We start from the raw sequence: 20,039 nt of genomic DNA, 5'->3' as shown, positions 1-20,039 counted from the left end.
ATATAAATATATAAAACATTCGAAATTAAATGATGACCAGATGCTGCTTGCTGAATTAAGCATGTAATATTGCAAGGTTATGTGATACCATAGGCCTCCGATAGTTTAAAATGTTGTATAATGATAATGTTGTTTTACCAACTCATTAAGAAAAAAAGATTGATACACAAAAATTGTGTAAAGCCAGCTAATCAGATTTAGCTTGGCAGAAACTGAGTTTGCATCCAGAGCTACAACTATTAGTATGATCAAGGATACGGGTGTGACTTAATTCCAGTAATTTCTGTTTGAAATTCTATCTGCATTTCAATAATAATATGACAACTGCATTTTAATCCAAGGCTCTGCAAAAATGTATAGTCCTAAATCTGGTCTTCAGCTTTTATATAGTGTGTTATGCTACATTCACGGGTTATTCTTGCAGGAGTCTGCCTGCAGAGTCTATATTTGGTGTTTGTCGCATTTCACAAAATCCCTTTTGATGTGTGTGAATCCCAGAGCTCATGCCTGTACAGTGTGATGGACTCTGTTCCTGATTAAATTATTTTTGGCTGATTCTCATTGAAATGGAATGTCAAATTTGATGTTCTTTAACAGTTATGCTTAAATTTTTTCTGGTGCTGATGTTGATGTCAAGGTAAGCATATGATGTAAGAGCTTGTTGTTTAATTTCTCTCTCTCGTGAGCATTCGTTCTCTGATGGATCACGGCTGGGCGCTGGTAATGGTGTTTCACTTGACTGGCGCTGCTGCTGGTGTACAGGGTCATGGAGTTGTGTGAGTGTGTGCTGCTGTCAGTGCCACTATTAGAATCCATGATTCAAACGTGCCCTGATGATGACCTCCATGTGTGTTTTTATGTGTGTGTGTCTGTGTGGATTATGACCAATGCTCGCCTTGTGCCATGCTATAATGTATTCAGCCAACTGGCCAAAACTGTTTGTTACAAAACAACACCAACAACAAAATCTGGCAGAGTTTCACTGTGACATGGACCGCAACATTCACTTCTCTCATCTTAATAACCAAATAAATAGCCAATGAGCTCACTATAAAATTGTGAATAGATTCAGCCAATCACTGTGAGAGAAAAAACAAACAAACAAGCAAATAAAAGAACAAATTAACCAATAAAACAAAGTGATGAAAACAAACAATAACAATAAAAAATGAACAAATAAACTAAAGAAGAAAAAAGAATAAGAACAAACAATCAGACAAAAGAAATAAGGTTAAAAAACATAAAATAACAAAAAGAATAAAAGGAACAAAAAAAAAAAGACCGTTAACACAAACAAACAAAAGATCATAAGAACAAACTACATTTAGTTTTCTCTATAGACTTCCATTACGCACCTTTCCACAAACAAACAAAAGGAAAAAAATAAAAGAGAGAAAGAGAGCACAAAAAAAGAGACAAAAAAGAAACAAATGAGAATGAACAAAAATTAATTATTTCTAAGGTAGAGAACAAAAAATTAAAGAACAAAATTAATAAAAGGAACACACAAAGAGAAAACAGACAAATTAACAAACAAACAAAAACTAGAAAGAAGAAACAAATCAAAGACTTAATCTTCCCAATAGCTTTGTTTTATATACACTTCTTCAGAAAGAAACAAAAAAACAAACAAACTAATAAAAACATGAACAAATCACAGAAAAAAGGCAAAAGAAAAGAACAATTGAAAGAGAAAGAACAAATAAACTAATTAAATTACAAAGTTCAGGATAAACGAACAAAATAAACATAAAAAGAGCAAATAAACAACCGAACAAACCAGCAAACAAAAAAAGAAAGAAAAAAATAAATGAAAGAACCTATTTTTTTTCTCTCTCTATTGTCCTCTCCATTGCTCCTTCATGCCCTTTTGCACAAACAAAATCCTCCCCTTTCTTCAGTCTCTGCCCTCACAATTCTCTCTGTTTATCGCTCTGTGCGTGTGATTGACAGGCCCATAAGTGCAGTGATGACAGTGCCGGGCTCCAGGTGTTAGTGTGACAACAGTCGCTACGATGACAGGAGACTTAATGCAGGTCAGGTGAGATAGACAGGGATCAGAGCAGAGAGAAGACGGCAGAGGTGATAGCATCTCTCTCTCTCCTCCATCCCTTCTTCCTGTGCAAAGACACACACACCTGAAACTCCAGCGGCAGCCCAACAGAAACACAAAGACACTTAAACTTCAGTGAAAGAGCAGAGTAATGGCCTGAAGACAGGCCTGAATGTGCACCTGATAGTTTGACCAAACCCTGAAAAGGCGATTCTCTCTGACTGACACATGTCAGACAACATCTCAGTGTGAAAGAAAGCGAAAGTGACACCAGGGTGAGGAAAAACCCTCAATAGAGATCCAGCTGTGACAGATGAGACAAGAGACTATCAACAGCACGAAAAAGTCTCTTTTCATTCACTATAAGACCACACACACCCAACAACAGTTTGAGCCACGACCGCAACAGAAAATATTTCAATACAATATAAATATTTCAGTTGTGGAAACTGTTTTCAACATTGATAATAATAAGAAATGTTTCTTGAGCAGCAAGTCAGCATATTAGAATGATATCTGAAGGATCATGTGACACTGAAGACTGGAGTAATGATGCTGAAAATTCAGCTTTTTACATCACAACTTTTTAAAATATACTATAATGGAAAACAGTTATTTTAAATTGCTAGAATATTTCATAATATAATTAATATGATGATTATATTTTAGTTCATGTTAATTTGGAGTCAATGATTTAGAAACAATCAACTGAGCAGAAACACTGAGCGGAAATTAGTTAACTTTGCTTAAGCTATATAGTTCACTCTTTGCAAAAAAACACATTAAGTGAACTTGATGACAAGTTTTGAGAGATATCATTAACTACTTAATTAATTTGATGGAACAAGTTTCGTCAAATGTTTTGAGTAAATTTGACACTCAGATGAGAGTGTGTGAGAGAGAGTATTAGTCTCGGTGGTCAAAGTGAATCTGTGACTAAGCTGTTAGTGACACATTAATCCAATAGAGCAATCTGCCAAAACACACACGCATAGAGGCCTACACTACTCTGAGACCCTAAGGGCCTCACTAATCTACCGAGATTAGCTGAAAAATGTCTCCAGAACTTACAATCGGACTAAACATCCTTATGGGGATGTCCAAAAGGAAAGGTGATTCATAATGAATAAAAAGCTGCTTTAATATATATTACAACATTTTGTCTTAAACCTCTGTCAAAAAATACTCTTATCTACAATTCACAGTCATATAAAGCCAACTGCATGATATAAGCAATCTCTTTCACACATGCATGTGCATTTTAACCAATAAAAACTTGCAAAAATCATATAAATCCTAATTATCCATGACAATACAACCAGTTCAATACATGACCAATTCACTGTATTGTACAGTTGTGGCCAAAAGTGAAGGCACCTTCACCCTTTATTCAAATATTATTAAATATCTAAATGTTAAATGCAAAAACGAGAGAACCAACAAAATATTAATAACTGATTATGTTGTAGTCAGAGTATGCTTTTTCCTGTAAGCTTTTTGTTTTTCTATGTATTTTTAAAAAATAGATTTTTGATTAAAATAAAACCTGTAGCTTGGCTTTTTGGCCATTTATATATATACAGCCCTGACTCATCAAGGCATGGACTCCACTAGACCCCTGAAGGTGTGCTGTGGTATCTGGCACCAAGATGTTAGCAGCAGATCCTTTAAGTCCTGTAAGTTTTGAGGTGGAGCCTCTGGGTTCAGCACATCCCACAGATGCTCGATTGGATTGAGATCTGGGAAATTTGGAGGCCAAGTCAACACCTCAAACTCATTGTTGTGCTCCTCAAACCACTCCTGAACCATTTTTGCTTTGTAGCAGGGTGCATTATCCTGCTAAAAGAGCCACAGCCACCAGGGAATACCATTTCCATGAAAGGGTGTATATGGTCTGCAACAATAAATGCTTAAATGTTCCCCAGGTAAGAGTATTATTGGCCTGCACCCGGCGATCCACGTGATGTAAAAGAAAACGTGATTCATCAGACCAGGCCACCTTCTTCCATTGCTCCGTGGTCCAGTTCTGATGCTCACGTGCTCACTGTTGCCGTTTTTGGCAGTGGACAGGGGTCAGCATGGGCACCCTGACTGGTGTACGACTACGCAGCCCCATACGCAACTGTGTATTCTGACATCTTTCTATCAGACACGGGCCAGCCTTCGCTCCCCACGTGCATCAATGAGCCTTGGCCGCCCATGATCACCAGTTCACCATTGTTCCTTCCTTGGACCACTTTTGATAGATACTGACCACTGCAGACCGGGAACACCCCACAAGAGCTGCAGTTTTGGAGATGCAGTTTTTGTCTTGCCATCACAATTTGCCCCTTGTCAAACTCACTCAAATCCTCACACTTGCCTATTTTCCCTGCTTTTAACACATCAACTTTGAGGACAAAATGTTCACTTGCTGCCTTATACAGCTATGGAAAAAATAAGAGACCACTTAACATTGATTTCTGAACTTGGAGTGGTCTCTTAATTTTTTCCATAGCTGTATATCCCACCCACTAACAGGTGCCGTGATGAAGAGATAATCAGTGTTATTCACTTCACCTGTCAGTGCTCATAATGTTATGCCTGATCGGTGTATATATATTTATCATTAATTTAATAATTAAAAAATACTTTTTTTCCCTTGCAAAAATCATCACAAAACAGGAAAGACAAGTGCTGCCTCAGGGTGATGTCTGAGTCTTATCAACTGTTTACTGAATAAACCTATTACAGCAATTAACTAAACACGCACACACGATGAACGTCTTAACAAACTGGAGGACCATGATAAGAAAATTAGTAAAAGAGTGATTCAAAGAGAGAGGAAGAAAGGGAGGAGAAAGAAGAGATGTGCTGTGGACAGAGAGCGATAGATCAGCTTTCCGTTCACATTTGGCCATAACAACAACAAAAAAGAGGGATTAAAATGAGTGTGACATGAGCACCACAGCCAAACTATACCAGAATTGACAGAGATAGAGATAGAGACACAGAGAGAGAGAGACAGAGAGATTTGGCAACATGAATATATGGTTTGCATTTAGCCAGCAGCTATAATAATTTATAGACAGACCATGCATTCATCAGCGACTGTTCTCCTCCTTGCTCTTTATGATTAAAGGGAAGAAAATTAAGACTGAAAGCAAAGAATGATGACAGAAAACTGAGAACAGAAACCCAGATAAAGAAATATTACCACTTATGTCAAAACTATAGATCCTCTCCTCTTCTTCATTAACTGTAATGCAAGTATTAGATTTTTACTGTACAAACTCTATCCCCTACCCCTAATACCCATCACAGAAAACCTTCTGCATTTTTACTTTTTCATAAAACATCATATCAGTATGATTTATAAGCTGCTTTCCTCATGGGGACCAAAAAATGTCCCCCAAAATGACTGGTAATACTATCTTTGTGTAGGCAGGGTTTACCAGGACCACACACACACACACACACACTAACAAAACCCCACAGCTCAAGGAGAAAACACAAACATAATCCACAATAACACACTCCAAACACACACAGATTCAAACCATAAACCAACAAACACAAACACACTCAAAGGGACAGAAACCCATTAGTGTTATAATGGCTGAAGGAAAAGAGTGTGTATCAATACAAGTGAAAATAATAAATAGGACATGGAGAGATGCAAACAAACCACAGCCAAAAGACAGACTGAAAACAAAGAAGCAATTTAGCAGATATGAGCTGCCCTCATCTCATGAGACACATACAAACTAAATCACTATAAATATTTATAATGATAACCACTGCCATCACTGATAAATATTAAACAATGTCTCTGTGTGTGTACGAATTCTTTATCAAATACACAATAGGCTATGTGTATATGGGGTTTTGTGATGCACAACTTTGTATGTTACACTGCAAAAAATGCCTGTTTGAAAATAACACATTTATTAGAGAGAGTTATGCTCAAAAAAGTGATAGAAAAAAAAAAATCATCCTATGGAATAAGACAAAACGGGTAAGATTATATAACAGAAAATTACTATAGAAGAAAAATTTAAAATGATATCAATCCATAATCTGACTTGTGGAATAAATCATACCATGTTCTTTCATTGAGCCAGAGGAGAACTGGCCCCTGACTGAGCCTAGTTTCTCCCAAGCCTTTTTCTCCATTTCTGTTACCAGATGGAGTTTAGGTCCCTTGTCACTGTTTCATTTAGCTTGCTTAGTTAGGGTTTAAAAGGTACTTAATAATCAGTTATACTGCATTAACAATTTGACTGCACTGACACTTTTGACAAATCTGAGCTGAATTGGGCTAGATGAGAACAATGGGAACGGCTAGAATGCAGAGCTGCTTTATAGCTGTATTACATTTTTCATTATTGATGAATTTTGCAACATCGATACTGAACTGAGTGCATAACGACACTGTTGTCTCCTGTAGAGCTGCTTATAGCTGAATTGAACTCATTTCATAACTAATTAACTTTACACTGTTTTTGAACTGAACTGAATCAACACTGAGCTGAAAACCTGAAACCATTGTCTTCTGTAGAGCTGTTACAGCAGAATTTGTCTCATATTTGATGTTTGCCTAACTGATTGTTATTTTCCTGTTTATCACTGCTTTTAAACAATCTGTACAGTATAAAGCACAATATAAATAAAAGTTGAAAAAATATATTTAAACAACAATGGCCACAAAAACTACACCGAAGTAACACTTCATGTATGGCATCTGGTCAGTGATACACATGGTGTAAAAATATTTCCCTCAGTGTAATATTTATGACTCAGTGATAAAAAAATTATATACTTAATGTATACTAAACTAAATAAAACATACATGAATCTACACTAAACACAGAAACAGCAATTGTGAGCACCCTCTCTAGTTGAGGTGCAGGCCAGTCAAGTTCCTCCACACCAAACTTGCTCATCCATGTCTTTATGGACCTTGCTTTGCTCACTGGTGCACAGTCATGTTGGAACAGGAAGGGGCCATCCCCAAACTGTTCCCACAAAGTTGAGAGCATGAAATTGTCCAAAATGTCTTGGTATGCTGAAGCATTAAGAGTTCCTTTCACTGGAACTAAGGGGCCAAACCCAACCTAATCTGAAGGCCACATGAAGTTTGGAGGTCAGTAGCTATTGGCAGAAAGTTGCGCATTGTGTGCCTCAGAATACGCTGACCCCGCTCTGTGATTTTACATGGCCTACCACTTTGTGGCTGAGTTGCTGTTTTTCCCAATTGCTTCCACTTTGTTATAATACCACTAACAGTTGACCATGGAATATTTAGTAGTGAGGAAATTTCATGAATGGACTTATTGCACAGGTGGCAACCTATCATTGTACCATGCTTGAATTCAGTGAGCTCCTGAGAGTGACCCATTCTTTCACAAATGTTTGTAGACGCTTTCTGCATGCCTAGGTGCTTGATTGTATACACCTGTGGCCATGGAAGTGATTGGAACACCTGAATTCAATAACTTTTGGCAATATAGTGTAGCTCTAGATCACATGACAGGATATGGACACCCCTGCTGCACTGGATCCCTCAAAGAAACAAGCCATGTTTAGCTATGACTCCACCAAGAGCAGATCGTCTCACGGCCTGCAGGCGGAACAGTCTCATACTGTCAGACTCAGTAGTTTGCAGTACACAAACACATTCACAGCTGTGATGTGGAAGCCATGATTCTGTAGTGCTACATACAATATTTCTGCTGAAACTACACTGTAGATACTGTAGTTCTGCAAAGTGAGGTTCTGTTAAATAAACTAGTGAGCTTCCGTGCTGCCTACACAAACAGACGCATAAAGCAGCATCATGTGCCCAATCAAGTGACCAATTTTAAAACCATACAGGTAGATGGGGCTTCTAGAGATAAATTAGTCAAAAACAGCTGGGGAAACACCACCAGGTAAACACCTGCTTACTCACTAATTGACATTACTTGCGTCACAGTGATGTGTTGGATCTCACCTGCTTTAACAGCTCGAGCAATAATGGCGATGCCATTGAGCCGTGAGTCTGCTGCTGATTTTACGGGGTCCGTGCTGCAGGATCGCAGCACTAAACTCACTTAATGAAACAATAGAGCTTTTATGACGATGTTAAAAAGACAGACAGCATAGATTCACAATTCAGATATTATGAACAGGTAATATCTGATCGTTAAGGGTTAATGAGGCTATATTTATGGGGTGATATAGTCTGGAATAGTGTTAAAGTGGCCATGTCATTGAAAAATGTATGAAAAAAGTATTTTCTTGCTCTTTTGAAATAAAAGAGTGCTCTGCTTAGTGCTCTGCTTAGTACTTAAGGCTCTGCATATCCTTCCGAAGAATCCCAGCATTAGGAAAGAGTGAACCCGACAGCTCTGTGTTGTAACTTATTTCAGATGTGAAAACTTTAGCGCAACAGTGGTCATTTACATATGATGTGTTAAAGGTACAGTTGATTCTAAAGGTCAGTGAGAGGTTGAGTGATCATAAAAAAAAAAATAATAATTATGTTTTTGGCACAAGAACACGTGATCATTTTTACAGACCTCTGGGGGAAAAAAATGCTAAACAGGTTTAGGTTATGTCCCGGTAAAATAGTGTTATTCCTATGCTACTAGAAGTACAAAAGAAATGCAAATATAAATATTATACACAATGGTGTAGTGATGGTATCTACAAGTAGGTGCTAACTAGGCCATACCAACCAGCCAAACCTTGACTACTTGGATCAAACGAACAGGTAGTCCGGTCCCACTTATTTTAATCCAATGTTATAGCATCTGGGCCATTCAATTTTCAATTTAATTCTGTTTGGTGGCATTAGTGGCATAGAGATGAGTGATTTATGGAGTGATATGGCCTTTGGGTTTGTGAGCTTTTCTTTTAAGGGAGAAAGTGTCTCCAGCAGTCTTACAAACACACTCATAGCCCACAATCCACTACTCAGACTCTAAGCTCTTTGGGCTGGGTTCCCGGGCAAAGATTAAGTTGAAAGACAGACTAAAAACAGCATTTAAAGAACAATCAGCTCTGACAGAGTGATCTGCTCCAGCACTTGGCTTAATGTGTCTGAAAGTGTTTTACTTAGAAATACTAAATAGAACTTTTGAAATAAAAAAGATATACACTATATTTTTTAAAGATATATAGTGAATATAAAGATATATACACCATACATAATGAAAATTGTCCAAAATGTCTTGGTATGCTGAAGCATTAAGAGTTCCTTTCACTGGAACTAAGGGGTCAAGCCCAACCCCTGAAAAACAACCCCACACCACCAAACTTTTCACTTGGAACAATGCAGTCAGGAAAGTACCGTTCTCCTGGCAACCGCCAAACCCAGACTCATCCATCGGATTGCCGGACAGAGAAGCGTGATTCGTCACTCCAGAGAACACGTCTCCACTGCTCTAGAGTCCAGTGGCGGCGTGCTTTACACCAATGCATCTGACGCTTTGCATCGCACTTGTGATGTAAGGCTTGGATGCAGCTGCTCGGTCATGGAAACCCATTCCATGAAGCTCTACGCACTGTTCTTAAGCTAATCTGAAGGCCACAGAAAGTTTGGAAGTCTGTAGCTATTGACTCTGCAGAAAGTTGGTGACTGCTGCACACTGTGCACCTCAGCATGCGCTGACCCTGCTCTGTGATTTTACATGGTCTGCCACTTTGTGGCTGTTGTTGAGTTGCTGTTGTTCCCAATTGCTTCCACTTTGTTATGATACCACTAACAGTTGGAATATTTAGTAGTGAGGAAATTTCACGAATGGACTTATTGCACAGGTTGCAACCTATCATGGTACCATGCATGAATTCACTGAGCTCCCCATTCTTTCACAAATGTTTGTAGAATCAGTCTGCACGCCTAGGTGCTTGATTTTATACACCTGTGACCATGGAAGTGATTGGAACACCTGAACTCAATGATTTGGAGGGGTGTCCCAATACTTTTAGCAAAATAGTGTATATTATTTATATACATACATACACACACACACACACACACACACACACACACACAGACGTGGACAAAATTGTTGGTACACTTGATAAATATGATCAAAGATGACATTTGTGTGTTGGTTTTAATGTTTGTTTTGGATCATTGTCCTGATGGAAGATCCAACCATGGCTTATTATAGGATTTCTAGCAGAAGCGGTCAGGTTTTGATTTTTTATCTGTTGGTATTTGATAGAATCCATGATACCATGTATCTGAATAAGATGTCCAGGACATCCAGCAGAAAAATAGGCCCACAACATTAAAGATCCAGCAGTATATTTAACCGTGGGCATGGGGTACTTTTTATCCATGTGTGCACCAAACCCATCTGGTGGGTTTGCTGCCAAAAAGTTCTTTTTTTAGTTTCATCATAGAAGCCGGTCCCATTTGAAGTTCCAGTCATGTCTGACATCTGAATATGCTGGAGATTGTTTTTGGATGAGCGAAGAGGATTTTTCTTGAAACTCTCCCGAACAACTTGTGGTGATGTAGGTGCTCTTTAATCATTTTAGGCTTAGGCTTTCTGAGACTCAAGACTCAACTAATCTCTGCAATTCTCTAGCTGTGATCTTTGGAGAGTCTTTGGCCACTCAAACTTTCTTCCTCAATGTGCATTAGGACGATTAAGACACACGTCCTCTTCCATGCAGATTCGTAACATCTTTAGTTGATTGGAACTTCTTAATTATTGCCCTGATAGTGGAAATGGGATTTTCAATGCTTTACCTATTTTCTTACAGCCACTTTCTATTTTGTGAAGCTCAACAATTTTGTGTGGAACATCAGGAACTATATTCTATGGTTTTACTCATTGTGATGAATGATTAAGGGAATTTGAGTTTTGTGTTTTCTCATGTTTATACTCCTGTGGAACAGGAAGTCATGGCTGGACAATTTCATGTTTATGATCACCCTGGTGTGCTAAAAGTTATAGTTTAAACAATTTGAGAAAAAAGAGCATCCATCATAATGAGCCAGAGCTGACAGCTATCTGACAGGTATGTAAATGTATATGTTGGAACATATGGATGTGTGTGTGTGTGTGTGTGTGTGTGTGTGTTTTCTTTTTCTTAACGTCTCAAGTGAGTTACCAGCAGCACATTAGCAGCAGCCCCAGACATCTGTTTAACACACACAGAGCCTCAGAGACAAAATAAGAGGTACAGACACAACTACATCTGCAATTGGATGGAAGAAATTACATCTGGAGGAAATAACAGTGAATGCAAGCTGCAAAGGAAAAGTGTTAAATATTTAGGTGTTTGAAGCTTGGTGAGGAAAAGAGAGAATTGAGATACTACAAAAAAACAAAAAAAAGAAAAGAAAAAGAGAACAGTGAGTAATCATAAGGCTGCTGCCACATAACTGTGTTTCAGCTTCTCCTCGGAGCATTGTGGATAAAGTTACCACTCTATTGTCTTTACAGGCTGTTACATGTCATGAGTGAGCCAGTGACAAAGAGCAGACAGCATTTATCGACATAAAAGACTCACTGCCACACACGATATGTCTCATCAGACATGGAAAGGAAGAGGAGAGAGAATATATATACAGTCAAACCAAAAATTATTCAGACATTTTTGATATATTTTTACTAATGGGTGCAGGACACTATAGACACTATAGCAAAATAAAGTAAACTGTGACATATTATACCCAAAACTTCTTCATATAGTGGAATACCAGTAAAACTGATAAAAATTTGGAACCAAAAATTATTCAAACACTTTGACCTGACCATGTTTTGCTTAAGTGTTATCTGACATAATTAAGATTATTTTTTTCTGACACAGTTTAATTCTGAGATCTTGTCATATTTTATTACCATTTTTTTTAAACCATAGTGCATAAACTGTATTAATTAATTAAATTTCCGAAGTGATTGCCTAAAATTCAGCTTTGCGATCACAGGAATAAATTACATTTTTAAATGTATTAAAATGGTTCTTTTAAAATGTAATAATATTTCACATATTACTGTTTTTACCTAGCCTGGGTGCCAGCCCGAACCCCGCCCACAACATTTTCTGGACGGGAAGTTCGGTCTGGACTCGATCCATTGTGGAGTAATTATGCTCGGCTCCCAGAAGGCCGAGCCAATCAAATTGCCAAGGCGGGCTTTAATCGATGATGGACAGGCTATCTGCGGTTACGTAACGACCCACGTCATCAAAGAGCGCTTGGGGAGTTTGATTGACAAGCGATCTAACCAATCAGAACGCCGCATCCGCCATTTTGTCCAACAAAGCAGTCAGGAGTTAGAAGATTAACATCGGTGGAGTTAAACTTGAAAAATTGTGCATATTGACGTTTTTCCGCATTTGAAACAACATTCATTCTCATGTTCATTCATGTTTATTTGATGCTATAAATGGACTAGTAGGAAGAGATGATCGGTTCACGAGCCTCTTGAGCTGAGGCGCTACAGCAATCTGTCACGATCATGGTCACAACACATTAAAGAGCCACAAAATAACATTTAATAACTACACTGTTTGAAAGCTGGGACTTTGTTTAGTATCATAACTAACCTGCTCTGTCTCATCTGTCGATGTGTTGTCAGTTTCTTCTTTGCTCCGCGATGTATTTTCCACTCTGTGTGGCGTGACAGCGCCACGGCTTGTTGGACAAAGAAACAGTAACTAAGGGGGGCGAGTCTTTGCAAAAGGTCAATTAGTTTACAATAATGATGGCTGTTGAAGAACTGAGATGTGTAGATTCCGCCATCGCGTCCGTTATAGAAGATATCGACAGCGCATTAATTTTAAAAGAGGAACAGAGGAGCGCGATCAAGGCATTTGTCGATGGGAAAGATGTCTTTGCCGTCCTTCCTACGGGATTCGGCAAAAGTTTGATTTATCAGCTGGCCCCGATGGTCGCTAATAAGAGTTCTGTTGACAACTATGCGTCGCTCAACATACGTCACTTACTCTGTAGCTCTGATTGGTTGTAGGTCTATCCAATTGAGGTCTTTCCTGGATCGGTTGAAATACGCCCCCATAATCAAAGCCCAATGGAGCAGTATCAGACTCATATTCTGACTAGAATTGAGTATGACCACGTCAGGCTAGTTTTTATACCATATTTTTGATCAAATAAATGCAGCCTAGCTGAGCACCTTGGTGACTTCTTTATAAAACATTTATTAAAAAAATCTTACTGACCACAAACTTCTGAACTTCAGTGCTCACCAACAAATCACTTCAATTTTAATGAAACTTATTTTAGGACCATCATGTTTTTGTTTGTTTGTTTGTTTCCTTCTTTTGCATTGTGCTATTAATTTCATAAAAATGTAATATAATCCCTCCCCAAATTACAGTAACAACAACAAAAAAATAATTTAATGTGAATTGGACACCCATAAACATAAAAAAGATCCAAATTATCTTTTTTTTTTTCTGAACCCACTTATAATGTTAGTCGAAGTATCTCAAACGTTGTAATTTACATTTTTCACCTTCTCTGACCCTTTTATGAAACTACTGTACCTACCTTCAAGCTGTTTGTATGCAAATTGTGTCTGTCTTGCATTTGATTGGCTAACCTTAGAGGTATAAAAGAGCAAAAACATCATGTTTTTCACTTTGGCCCTTTTAAAGAGGTCATACTCTTTTTTTCCTGTAGAAGTCCACTCATAGAGCTGGAACATTTAAAGCATTTAAAGTCCAACCAAAATGATCAGAGATTTAGAAACATCAACCAGTCTTTTCTAATGTTGGCACTGAGGTAATAATATGCATTTTTATTACCGTCATCTACATTGCAAATCCATCCTAATCACAGGCCACATTTCTGACTAGTAGTTATTTGCCAATGAATATGTTATTGTTTGTTTCCAATAAATGTTCCTTTTGGACTGCAGAGAAAGTTCTGTACATCATGCACATATAGTACATGATGCTCTTTGATCTCAAAAGATCAAGGAAAACTTGACTCGTCATGATATGACCCCTTTAATATTAAACAGAAAAGTTTTGTTTAAAAGTTCTAAGCGGATTTTCACAACAAATAGTGAAAGTAAAAAAGTGAAAGTGACATGTGAAGGCCAAGTGTGGTAATATTCAGAATCTGTCCTCTGCATTTAACCCATCCAATTAGTGCACACACATTAGGAGTAGTGAGTAGTGAACACACACTGTAAACTATGGACACACAACCGAAGCAGTGGGCTGTGGCGCCCTGGGAGCAATTGGGGATTAGGTGCCTTGCTTAAGGGCACCTCAGTTATTTCCTGCTGGTATTGAAACCCACAACCTTCGGGTTCCCAGTCTGACTCTTTAACCATTTGGCCACGAATGCCCCAATAGCACCATCATCTGCTCCTCACAATGCAGAAGCTCTGGGGCCGTATTCACAAAACATTTTATCTTACCACTAAGAGTTCTCCTAAATAGCAGGAAAAGTTCTTAGCTAAGAGTTTTAAATCCTATTCACAAAGCTGCTGAGACCAACTTTTACTAAGGAATAGAGAGAAGTCTTAAGCTAAAAGTATGGGTGGGGTTGACCTTGTTGTTATGGATGATGTCAACACGCTTACTAACTATGACCCAGAGATTGTATATTATAGTGAGATGAGAGGGTCTGTATCTCTAACCATTAGAGAAAGCATAACGGCTAACTTAATCATGTGTGGCAGTGACATCAGTGCCTGCCTTTCAAAACTCCTTCCCTGCGTACCGCCAGAGCCGGAGCGTAAACATTAGCTGTTATGCTTTTTTGGCTAAAGTTTGCAGGCTTGCCTTCCAGTAGCTTTGCTATGACCAAAGTGATTGGCTGATAGAGGAGGAGTCTCGGTCAGCAATCATAGAAATATTGTAGAATGAGGTATCATGTTGCCATATTCAAATAAAGGTTTTAAAATAAAATGTTGCATATTCAAATAAAGAGTTTTTAATAAAAACATTGCCATGTTCAAATAAAGGTTTTAAAATGTAGGCTATGCCGTGTGTCCACCAGAGCGTTTTTTCCAGCTGCTAGCGTACTTTTTCAATTGTTTTCAATGGGAGCGCCGCGTTTTTTAAACGCCAGGAGCGTAACGAGGTGCTGAGCGTCTTTTTCACGCTCAAGCGCTGAGAGCTCGGCGTTTTTTACTGGTCGCCTCGAGTTGAAGAAAGTTAAAATTTGAGTAAAACGCTGCGCTCATCACTGTCACTTTTTAGCCAGCTGTCCAATCAGATTGGAGGAGGGGCGGGACAAATACTACACCGGCCAACCGTCACAACATTCTTGCTGTACAACAACATCAACAAACAGAGAACGGAACAAAATGGTTGAGAAAATTAATATTGCTGCTCTCCGAAAATACACAGCAAGTAATTTCACATTGTGTCAACATTTTAAGTCTGAAACAAATTACGCGGATATTCCGTATCATAACAACAAAGCGTCTCAACGGAAAAAAACGCTGCGCTGCAGAAGCGCTCTTAAGCGCTCACAGATGGGCGTTTTAAGCAGAGCGCCTAGCGTTTTCAGCTGGCTAAAAACGCTCTGGTGGACACACGGCCTAAGTGTCACTAATTAAAATAGTATATGTTCAGCTAATTGTCAGCCTCTTACATGTCTGCATCTCGAGAGACTGCAGAATTCAAGCGACAATGATGTTTTAAACAAAGTTTGGGAGGAGCATGTTCAAATGGTCTTTCTAATCAGCTCGAGTGGAGGCATACACAGACGAGAGCTGACTTACCTATAGTTACCTCGGCAGTTTTTTGCATCCCTCCCTCCCATCCCACCCCATTCCTCACTCTTAACTCTTGGTTTGGGCTAAATTCCAAGCTTGGAGCCCTCGATCCCTTTGGACAGCACATATTTTTTTACTCTATTCCATCATTTGTAATTGTGAACTTGTGAAAACAACTGCCACAGATAATCGGACACTATTTATTTATTTATTTATTAAAGATTTATTTTTTGGCGTTTTATCGTAGATTGAAATCTATAAATCAATATATGTATTGCATTTATGAAGAAAAACACCGGTTTCACACTGCAAGTGTCAGCGGCGTGTGAGCAGCGCATATTTTTTTCGACGTGCATCCAATGGATGCATTCACACTGGCAGCAGGAGCAGCAGGAGCAGCGCGTGAGCGTCAAGCAGGAGCGTAGGAACTTTTCCTATTTATTTACGTTTATTTGCGAATGTTGTACACCTTCTCATGTTAAACTTTCAAGACTATCAAGTTTATAAATGACCAACTTATAAAAACAAATTTATAGCTCTCTTTGTAAAGAAATGCTCACTTTATATGTAGCTTTGAGCCACTGCTGTGATGAATGTACAAACGCTTCCTGTGTGAATACTCGCACATCTCTGCAGCTGTAGTGACGATGTCGTTACGCTCACGCACTGCTCACATGCTGCTCAAGCTTGCAGTGTGAAATGGGCGTAAGGCTCTATCGCTATTGCCTCATGGTGTACAGTGTCTTGTTTGTGATTTGGTCTTAGTGACTTATGAATGAATCCTCTTGACTACTCCTAAGGCTTATGTATATGGCCTGTGAACTAGAATTAGTTATTATAATTAGGTCTAGCTTGCACAGACCCAAGTCCAGCACCTGAATCCAGAGCCTGGACTGCGTATCGATCAGTATTGATCTCCATAGCATCCATGAGTGAGAGTGACAGAGGGAGAGTGATAATAGGCTGAATTTATGAGCTGCATGTGGTTGTTCACAGTGATTTATACTCCTATAGTGTGGGATGACCTTCAGCGCTCTGGAAACAGTGTGTGTGCTGAAATCAAATAAATGACGTGACACTGTGAAAGGGAGAGAAATCTTATGGATGTCAAAGAGTTGTAGATGAGAATCCTAACATCCTAATGTATAATCATTGTGTTGCCATGACAGACACAGAGGGAAACTTTACCAGGGCAATATGAAATATTGTTTTATTTTTCTATGATTTTTTTTCTTTATTTTGTTTCAATGGTTAAATCAAATTTTAGTAGTCAAAAAAAATTTCAAAAAGCAAATTCAAATCTTGACACATATTTTAAAAACAATTTATTATATTTTTAGGGTCTAGGCTATAAAATGAGCTTTAATTTTTCCCCAAATTCTGTTTTTTTCCCCCCTCCCAAATTCTGTGTTTTCGTTTGAATTTTTCTGGATTCTATTTCAATAGTTTTACGGTTTCAGAATGTCTAATCAACTGAATTCATAAAACTTTAATTTAATAATTTCATTTTTAAATAAAAAAATGGCTGATACTCCTTAAAAACTATATTATTATTATTATTATTTTAAGAAGTACATTCTATCTGTACAATAGTATATATTTCTTTCACAATTTATTCAAGTTGAACCAAACTTCTGACAAGTTGTTGCGAAAAACACAAACAGAGTTTCTGAGTGTATATATGATATGACAATAGTGTTTTTTTCCTTCAAATTAAATGGTGAAATGCTTGTGAAGTGACTCTCAGAGCAGCTCTGGAGATGAAGTTCATGTTTTCATGTCCTCAAATAGTGAGATGGCAGACGCTGAATGCATGCTTGAGTATGCGAAGTAGATAAAACCACGGCACTCATTCACACAGAGATACGCAGAACATCATATTTAAATAGCAGTCTTTTTTGTGCTTTAATATTCACAGGCACTAGTCCATATCTAGTCCGCTAGTCTGTACAGCCTACTTTTGATTTCATCCAAAAATTTCTGTTATACTGTAAAGGCAATTTTTATGACTTATTTATGACTGTATTCCTTAATTCTGTCCACATATTCCACATCACTGAAAGCCCTACTTTACCAATGTTACAAGCAACATCATGTAGTTCTAATACGCCTGGAGAAAACTATTGGTGTGTGTGTTCACCTTTATTTGCAGTAGAGATGTTCCAGGGGCAGTGCTCTCAAGTAAACTGATGTTATAAAGTGCCTGGCTGAAGATCGGCCTGTTGTCATTCTCGTTGATGAGGTCGATGAAGACCCGAGCAAACCCCACATGCTCCGACAGAGACTCGTTGGCATACAGCTGGAGAAAAGAGCAGAAATGTAACCACAGCCACCATCAGCGTCAAAACATCACATAAAATAACCTATAGGAGGAAGCATTTTGAATCATCATCCAAGAGGGAAAAAACATATTTCATTCAGTACTGAAAAGTATTAATAAAAAATATTCAGTCTAATTAAAATGAACTATTTTACATACTATTTGTGTACAGACAATATTATTGTTGCCAATAGACCCTTTTACAGCCCACGTGATCAAATAGTTGCGCGCGCATTTTGGCAACGGAAGTGGTGTTGTTGCCTATTGGTTTTAACGTGTTAGCAACTCTGAAAGTTTTCAGGGCTCTCAAGTGTAACGCACTGAGCGTGACAGTCACTCATTTCGGTCTTTTGTCACGCACTCCCGCCTTACATTGTATTTCTCACGCAGAAAAACTATTTTTTATATATTTAATATGCCGCCGCGCCGGGCAGGAATCAAGCGCGTCTCCCCTGGAGTAGCCTGCCACTTATCAGCCAATCAAAAAAAGAAAGAGTAGCCAATCAGAAAATAGCACTATTGTATCTGGGTAAGATTTAACGCTACAACCAATGAAAAAAAAAGCATATCCTGGAATTGTTCACCATCATCCTCGTTCACCCACAGAGGAAAACACTGGAGCTCTGAGCATCACTTTGAGCACAGAGTAAGTCATGATCTCCTATTTTAATGTTACAACAAATTCACAGCTTGTTTGACACAAACAATGACAACTTGACTGCTGTTAGCGAATGTTTCCCAGTTAATCAGCATCAGTTTTTCATGAGTGTCTGAACTTAGTCAACAGTTTTATAGCCTGTTCACTGAAAACACCTGCTCAGTAGTCTAGACCTAGTTATATTTTCGTTATCACACGATGACTAACATTTTGTCACATTAAACATCTCTCTCTCCAAATAGGCTTAATAATTTTAGTAGCACTAAATAAATTATAGTGTATTACATCGTCGATGTTATTGGTCACTTTAAAAATCATGTCATATTGTTGGATATTTGTCATTCTTGCCTGTCTTTAAAACTTGAGAGCCCTGGTTTATGTATATATATCTGGCCACTGTATTTGGCCATCTGCTAACGTCTTCTATCCACTCGACTACACGGATCTGATAGCCAGATACCATTTGATAAAGTCAACTTTTTAAAATAACTTTATCTGTCTGTGTTGCTTAATCCGCTCGCGAAGCTGTATATATATATACAGCTATGGAAAAAATTAAGAGACCACTTAACATTGATTTCTGAACTTGGAGTGGTCTCTTAATTTTTTTCCATGGCTGTATATCACTTTCGGAGTTGCTAACACGTTCGAACCTATGGGGAACAACACCACTTCCGTTGCCAAAATGCGCGCGCATACGTTGCCACGTCATCATTGTGTACAAACAGTAAAAGGGTCTATATCAAGCGTTTCAAATCAGTCATGAGGTTACATTTCAGTTAGAGTGCTCCCCTGGTAGACAGCTGCCTACTAAACAGCAGGTTTCCCTAGGTTTTGGAGATTCTGAGAAAAATATATTCATATATATATATATATATATATATATATATATATATATATATATATATATATATATATATATATATATATATATATAAACATGTAATTGCGACTTTATATCATGCAATTCTGACTTTATTTCAAGTATATCACGCAATTTTGAGAAAAAAGTCAGAATTGTGAGATAAAAGTCAGTGAAGTTTATTCAGTGGCGAAAACAAGCTTCCATATTTCACTGCTGACATGATTAGATGGAATCATGTCATCAAAATTTTTTCTTTTTTCTTTTCAGTTTCCAAATGTATTAGTAGCTCACTAAAGTCATGACTTTTAGATGAATTAGAACAGATGTTTGCGAGAAACAAGGCTACAATCCGGTTGAGGGAGTGCCTGTTTGAAGGAATCTCCTGTATGGGTCTACAACAGTTTCTGTGCGTTTTGTGCTGGTGCAGATTGCAGTCATTTGTCAGTTCAGCTAGTAAG

General features: G+C 38.1%; 1 protein-coding gene across 1 annotated transcript in view; it reads right to left on the bottom strand.

Annotated features, from left to right (window-relative positions):
• Positions 1–20,039, bottom strand: part of cdh23 (cadherin-related 23) — a 256,259-nt gene that overhangs the window by 83,462 nt on the left and 152,758 nt on the right. The window contains exon 12 of the mRNA XM_067386032.1: positions 17,879–18,037. Coding sequence (XP_067242133.1) covers positions 17,879–18,037 — 159 coding nt within the window. The remainder of the gene's footprint in view (positions 1–17,878; positions 18,038–20,039) is intronic.

This window comes from Chanodichthys erythropterus, chromosome 5 (genome assembly GCF_024489055.1).
Source record: "Chanodichthys erythropterus isolate Z2021 chromosome 5, ASM2448905v1, whole genome shotgun sequence".
NCBI classification, from domain to species: Eukaryota; Metazoa; Chordata; class Actinopteri; order Cypriniformes; family Xenocyprididae; genus Chanodichthys; species Chanodichthys erythropterus.
Note: the sequence above shows the minus strand (reverse complement) of the source record. Positions and strands in the feature narration are given on the sequence as shown.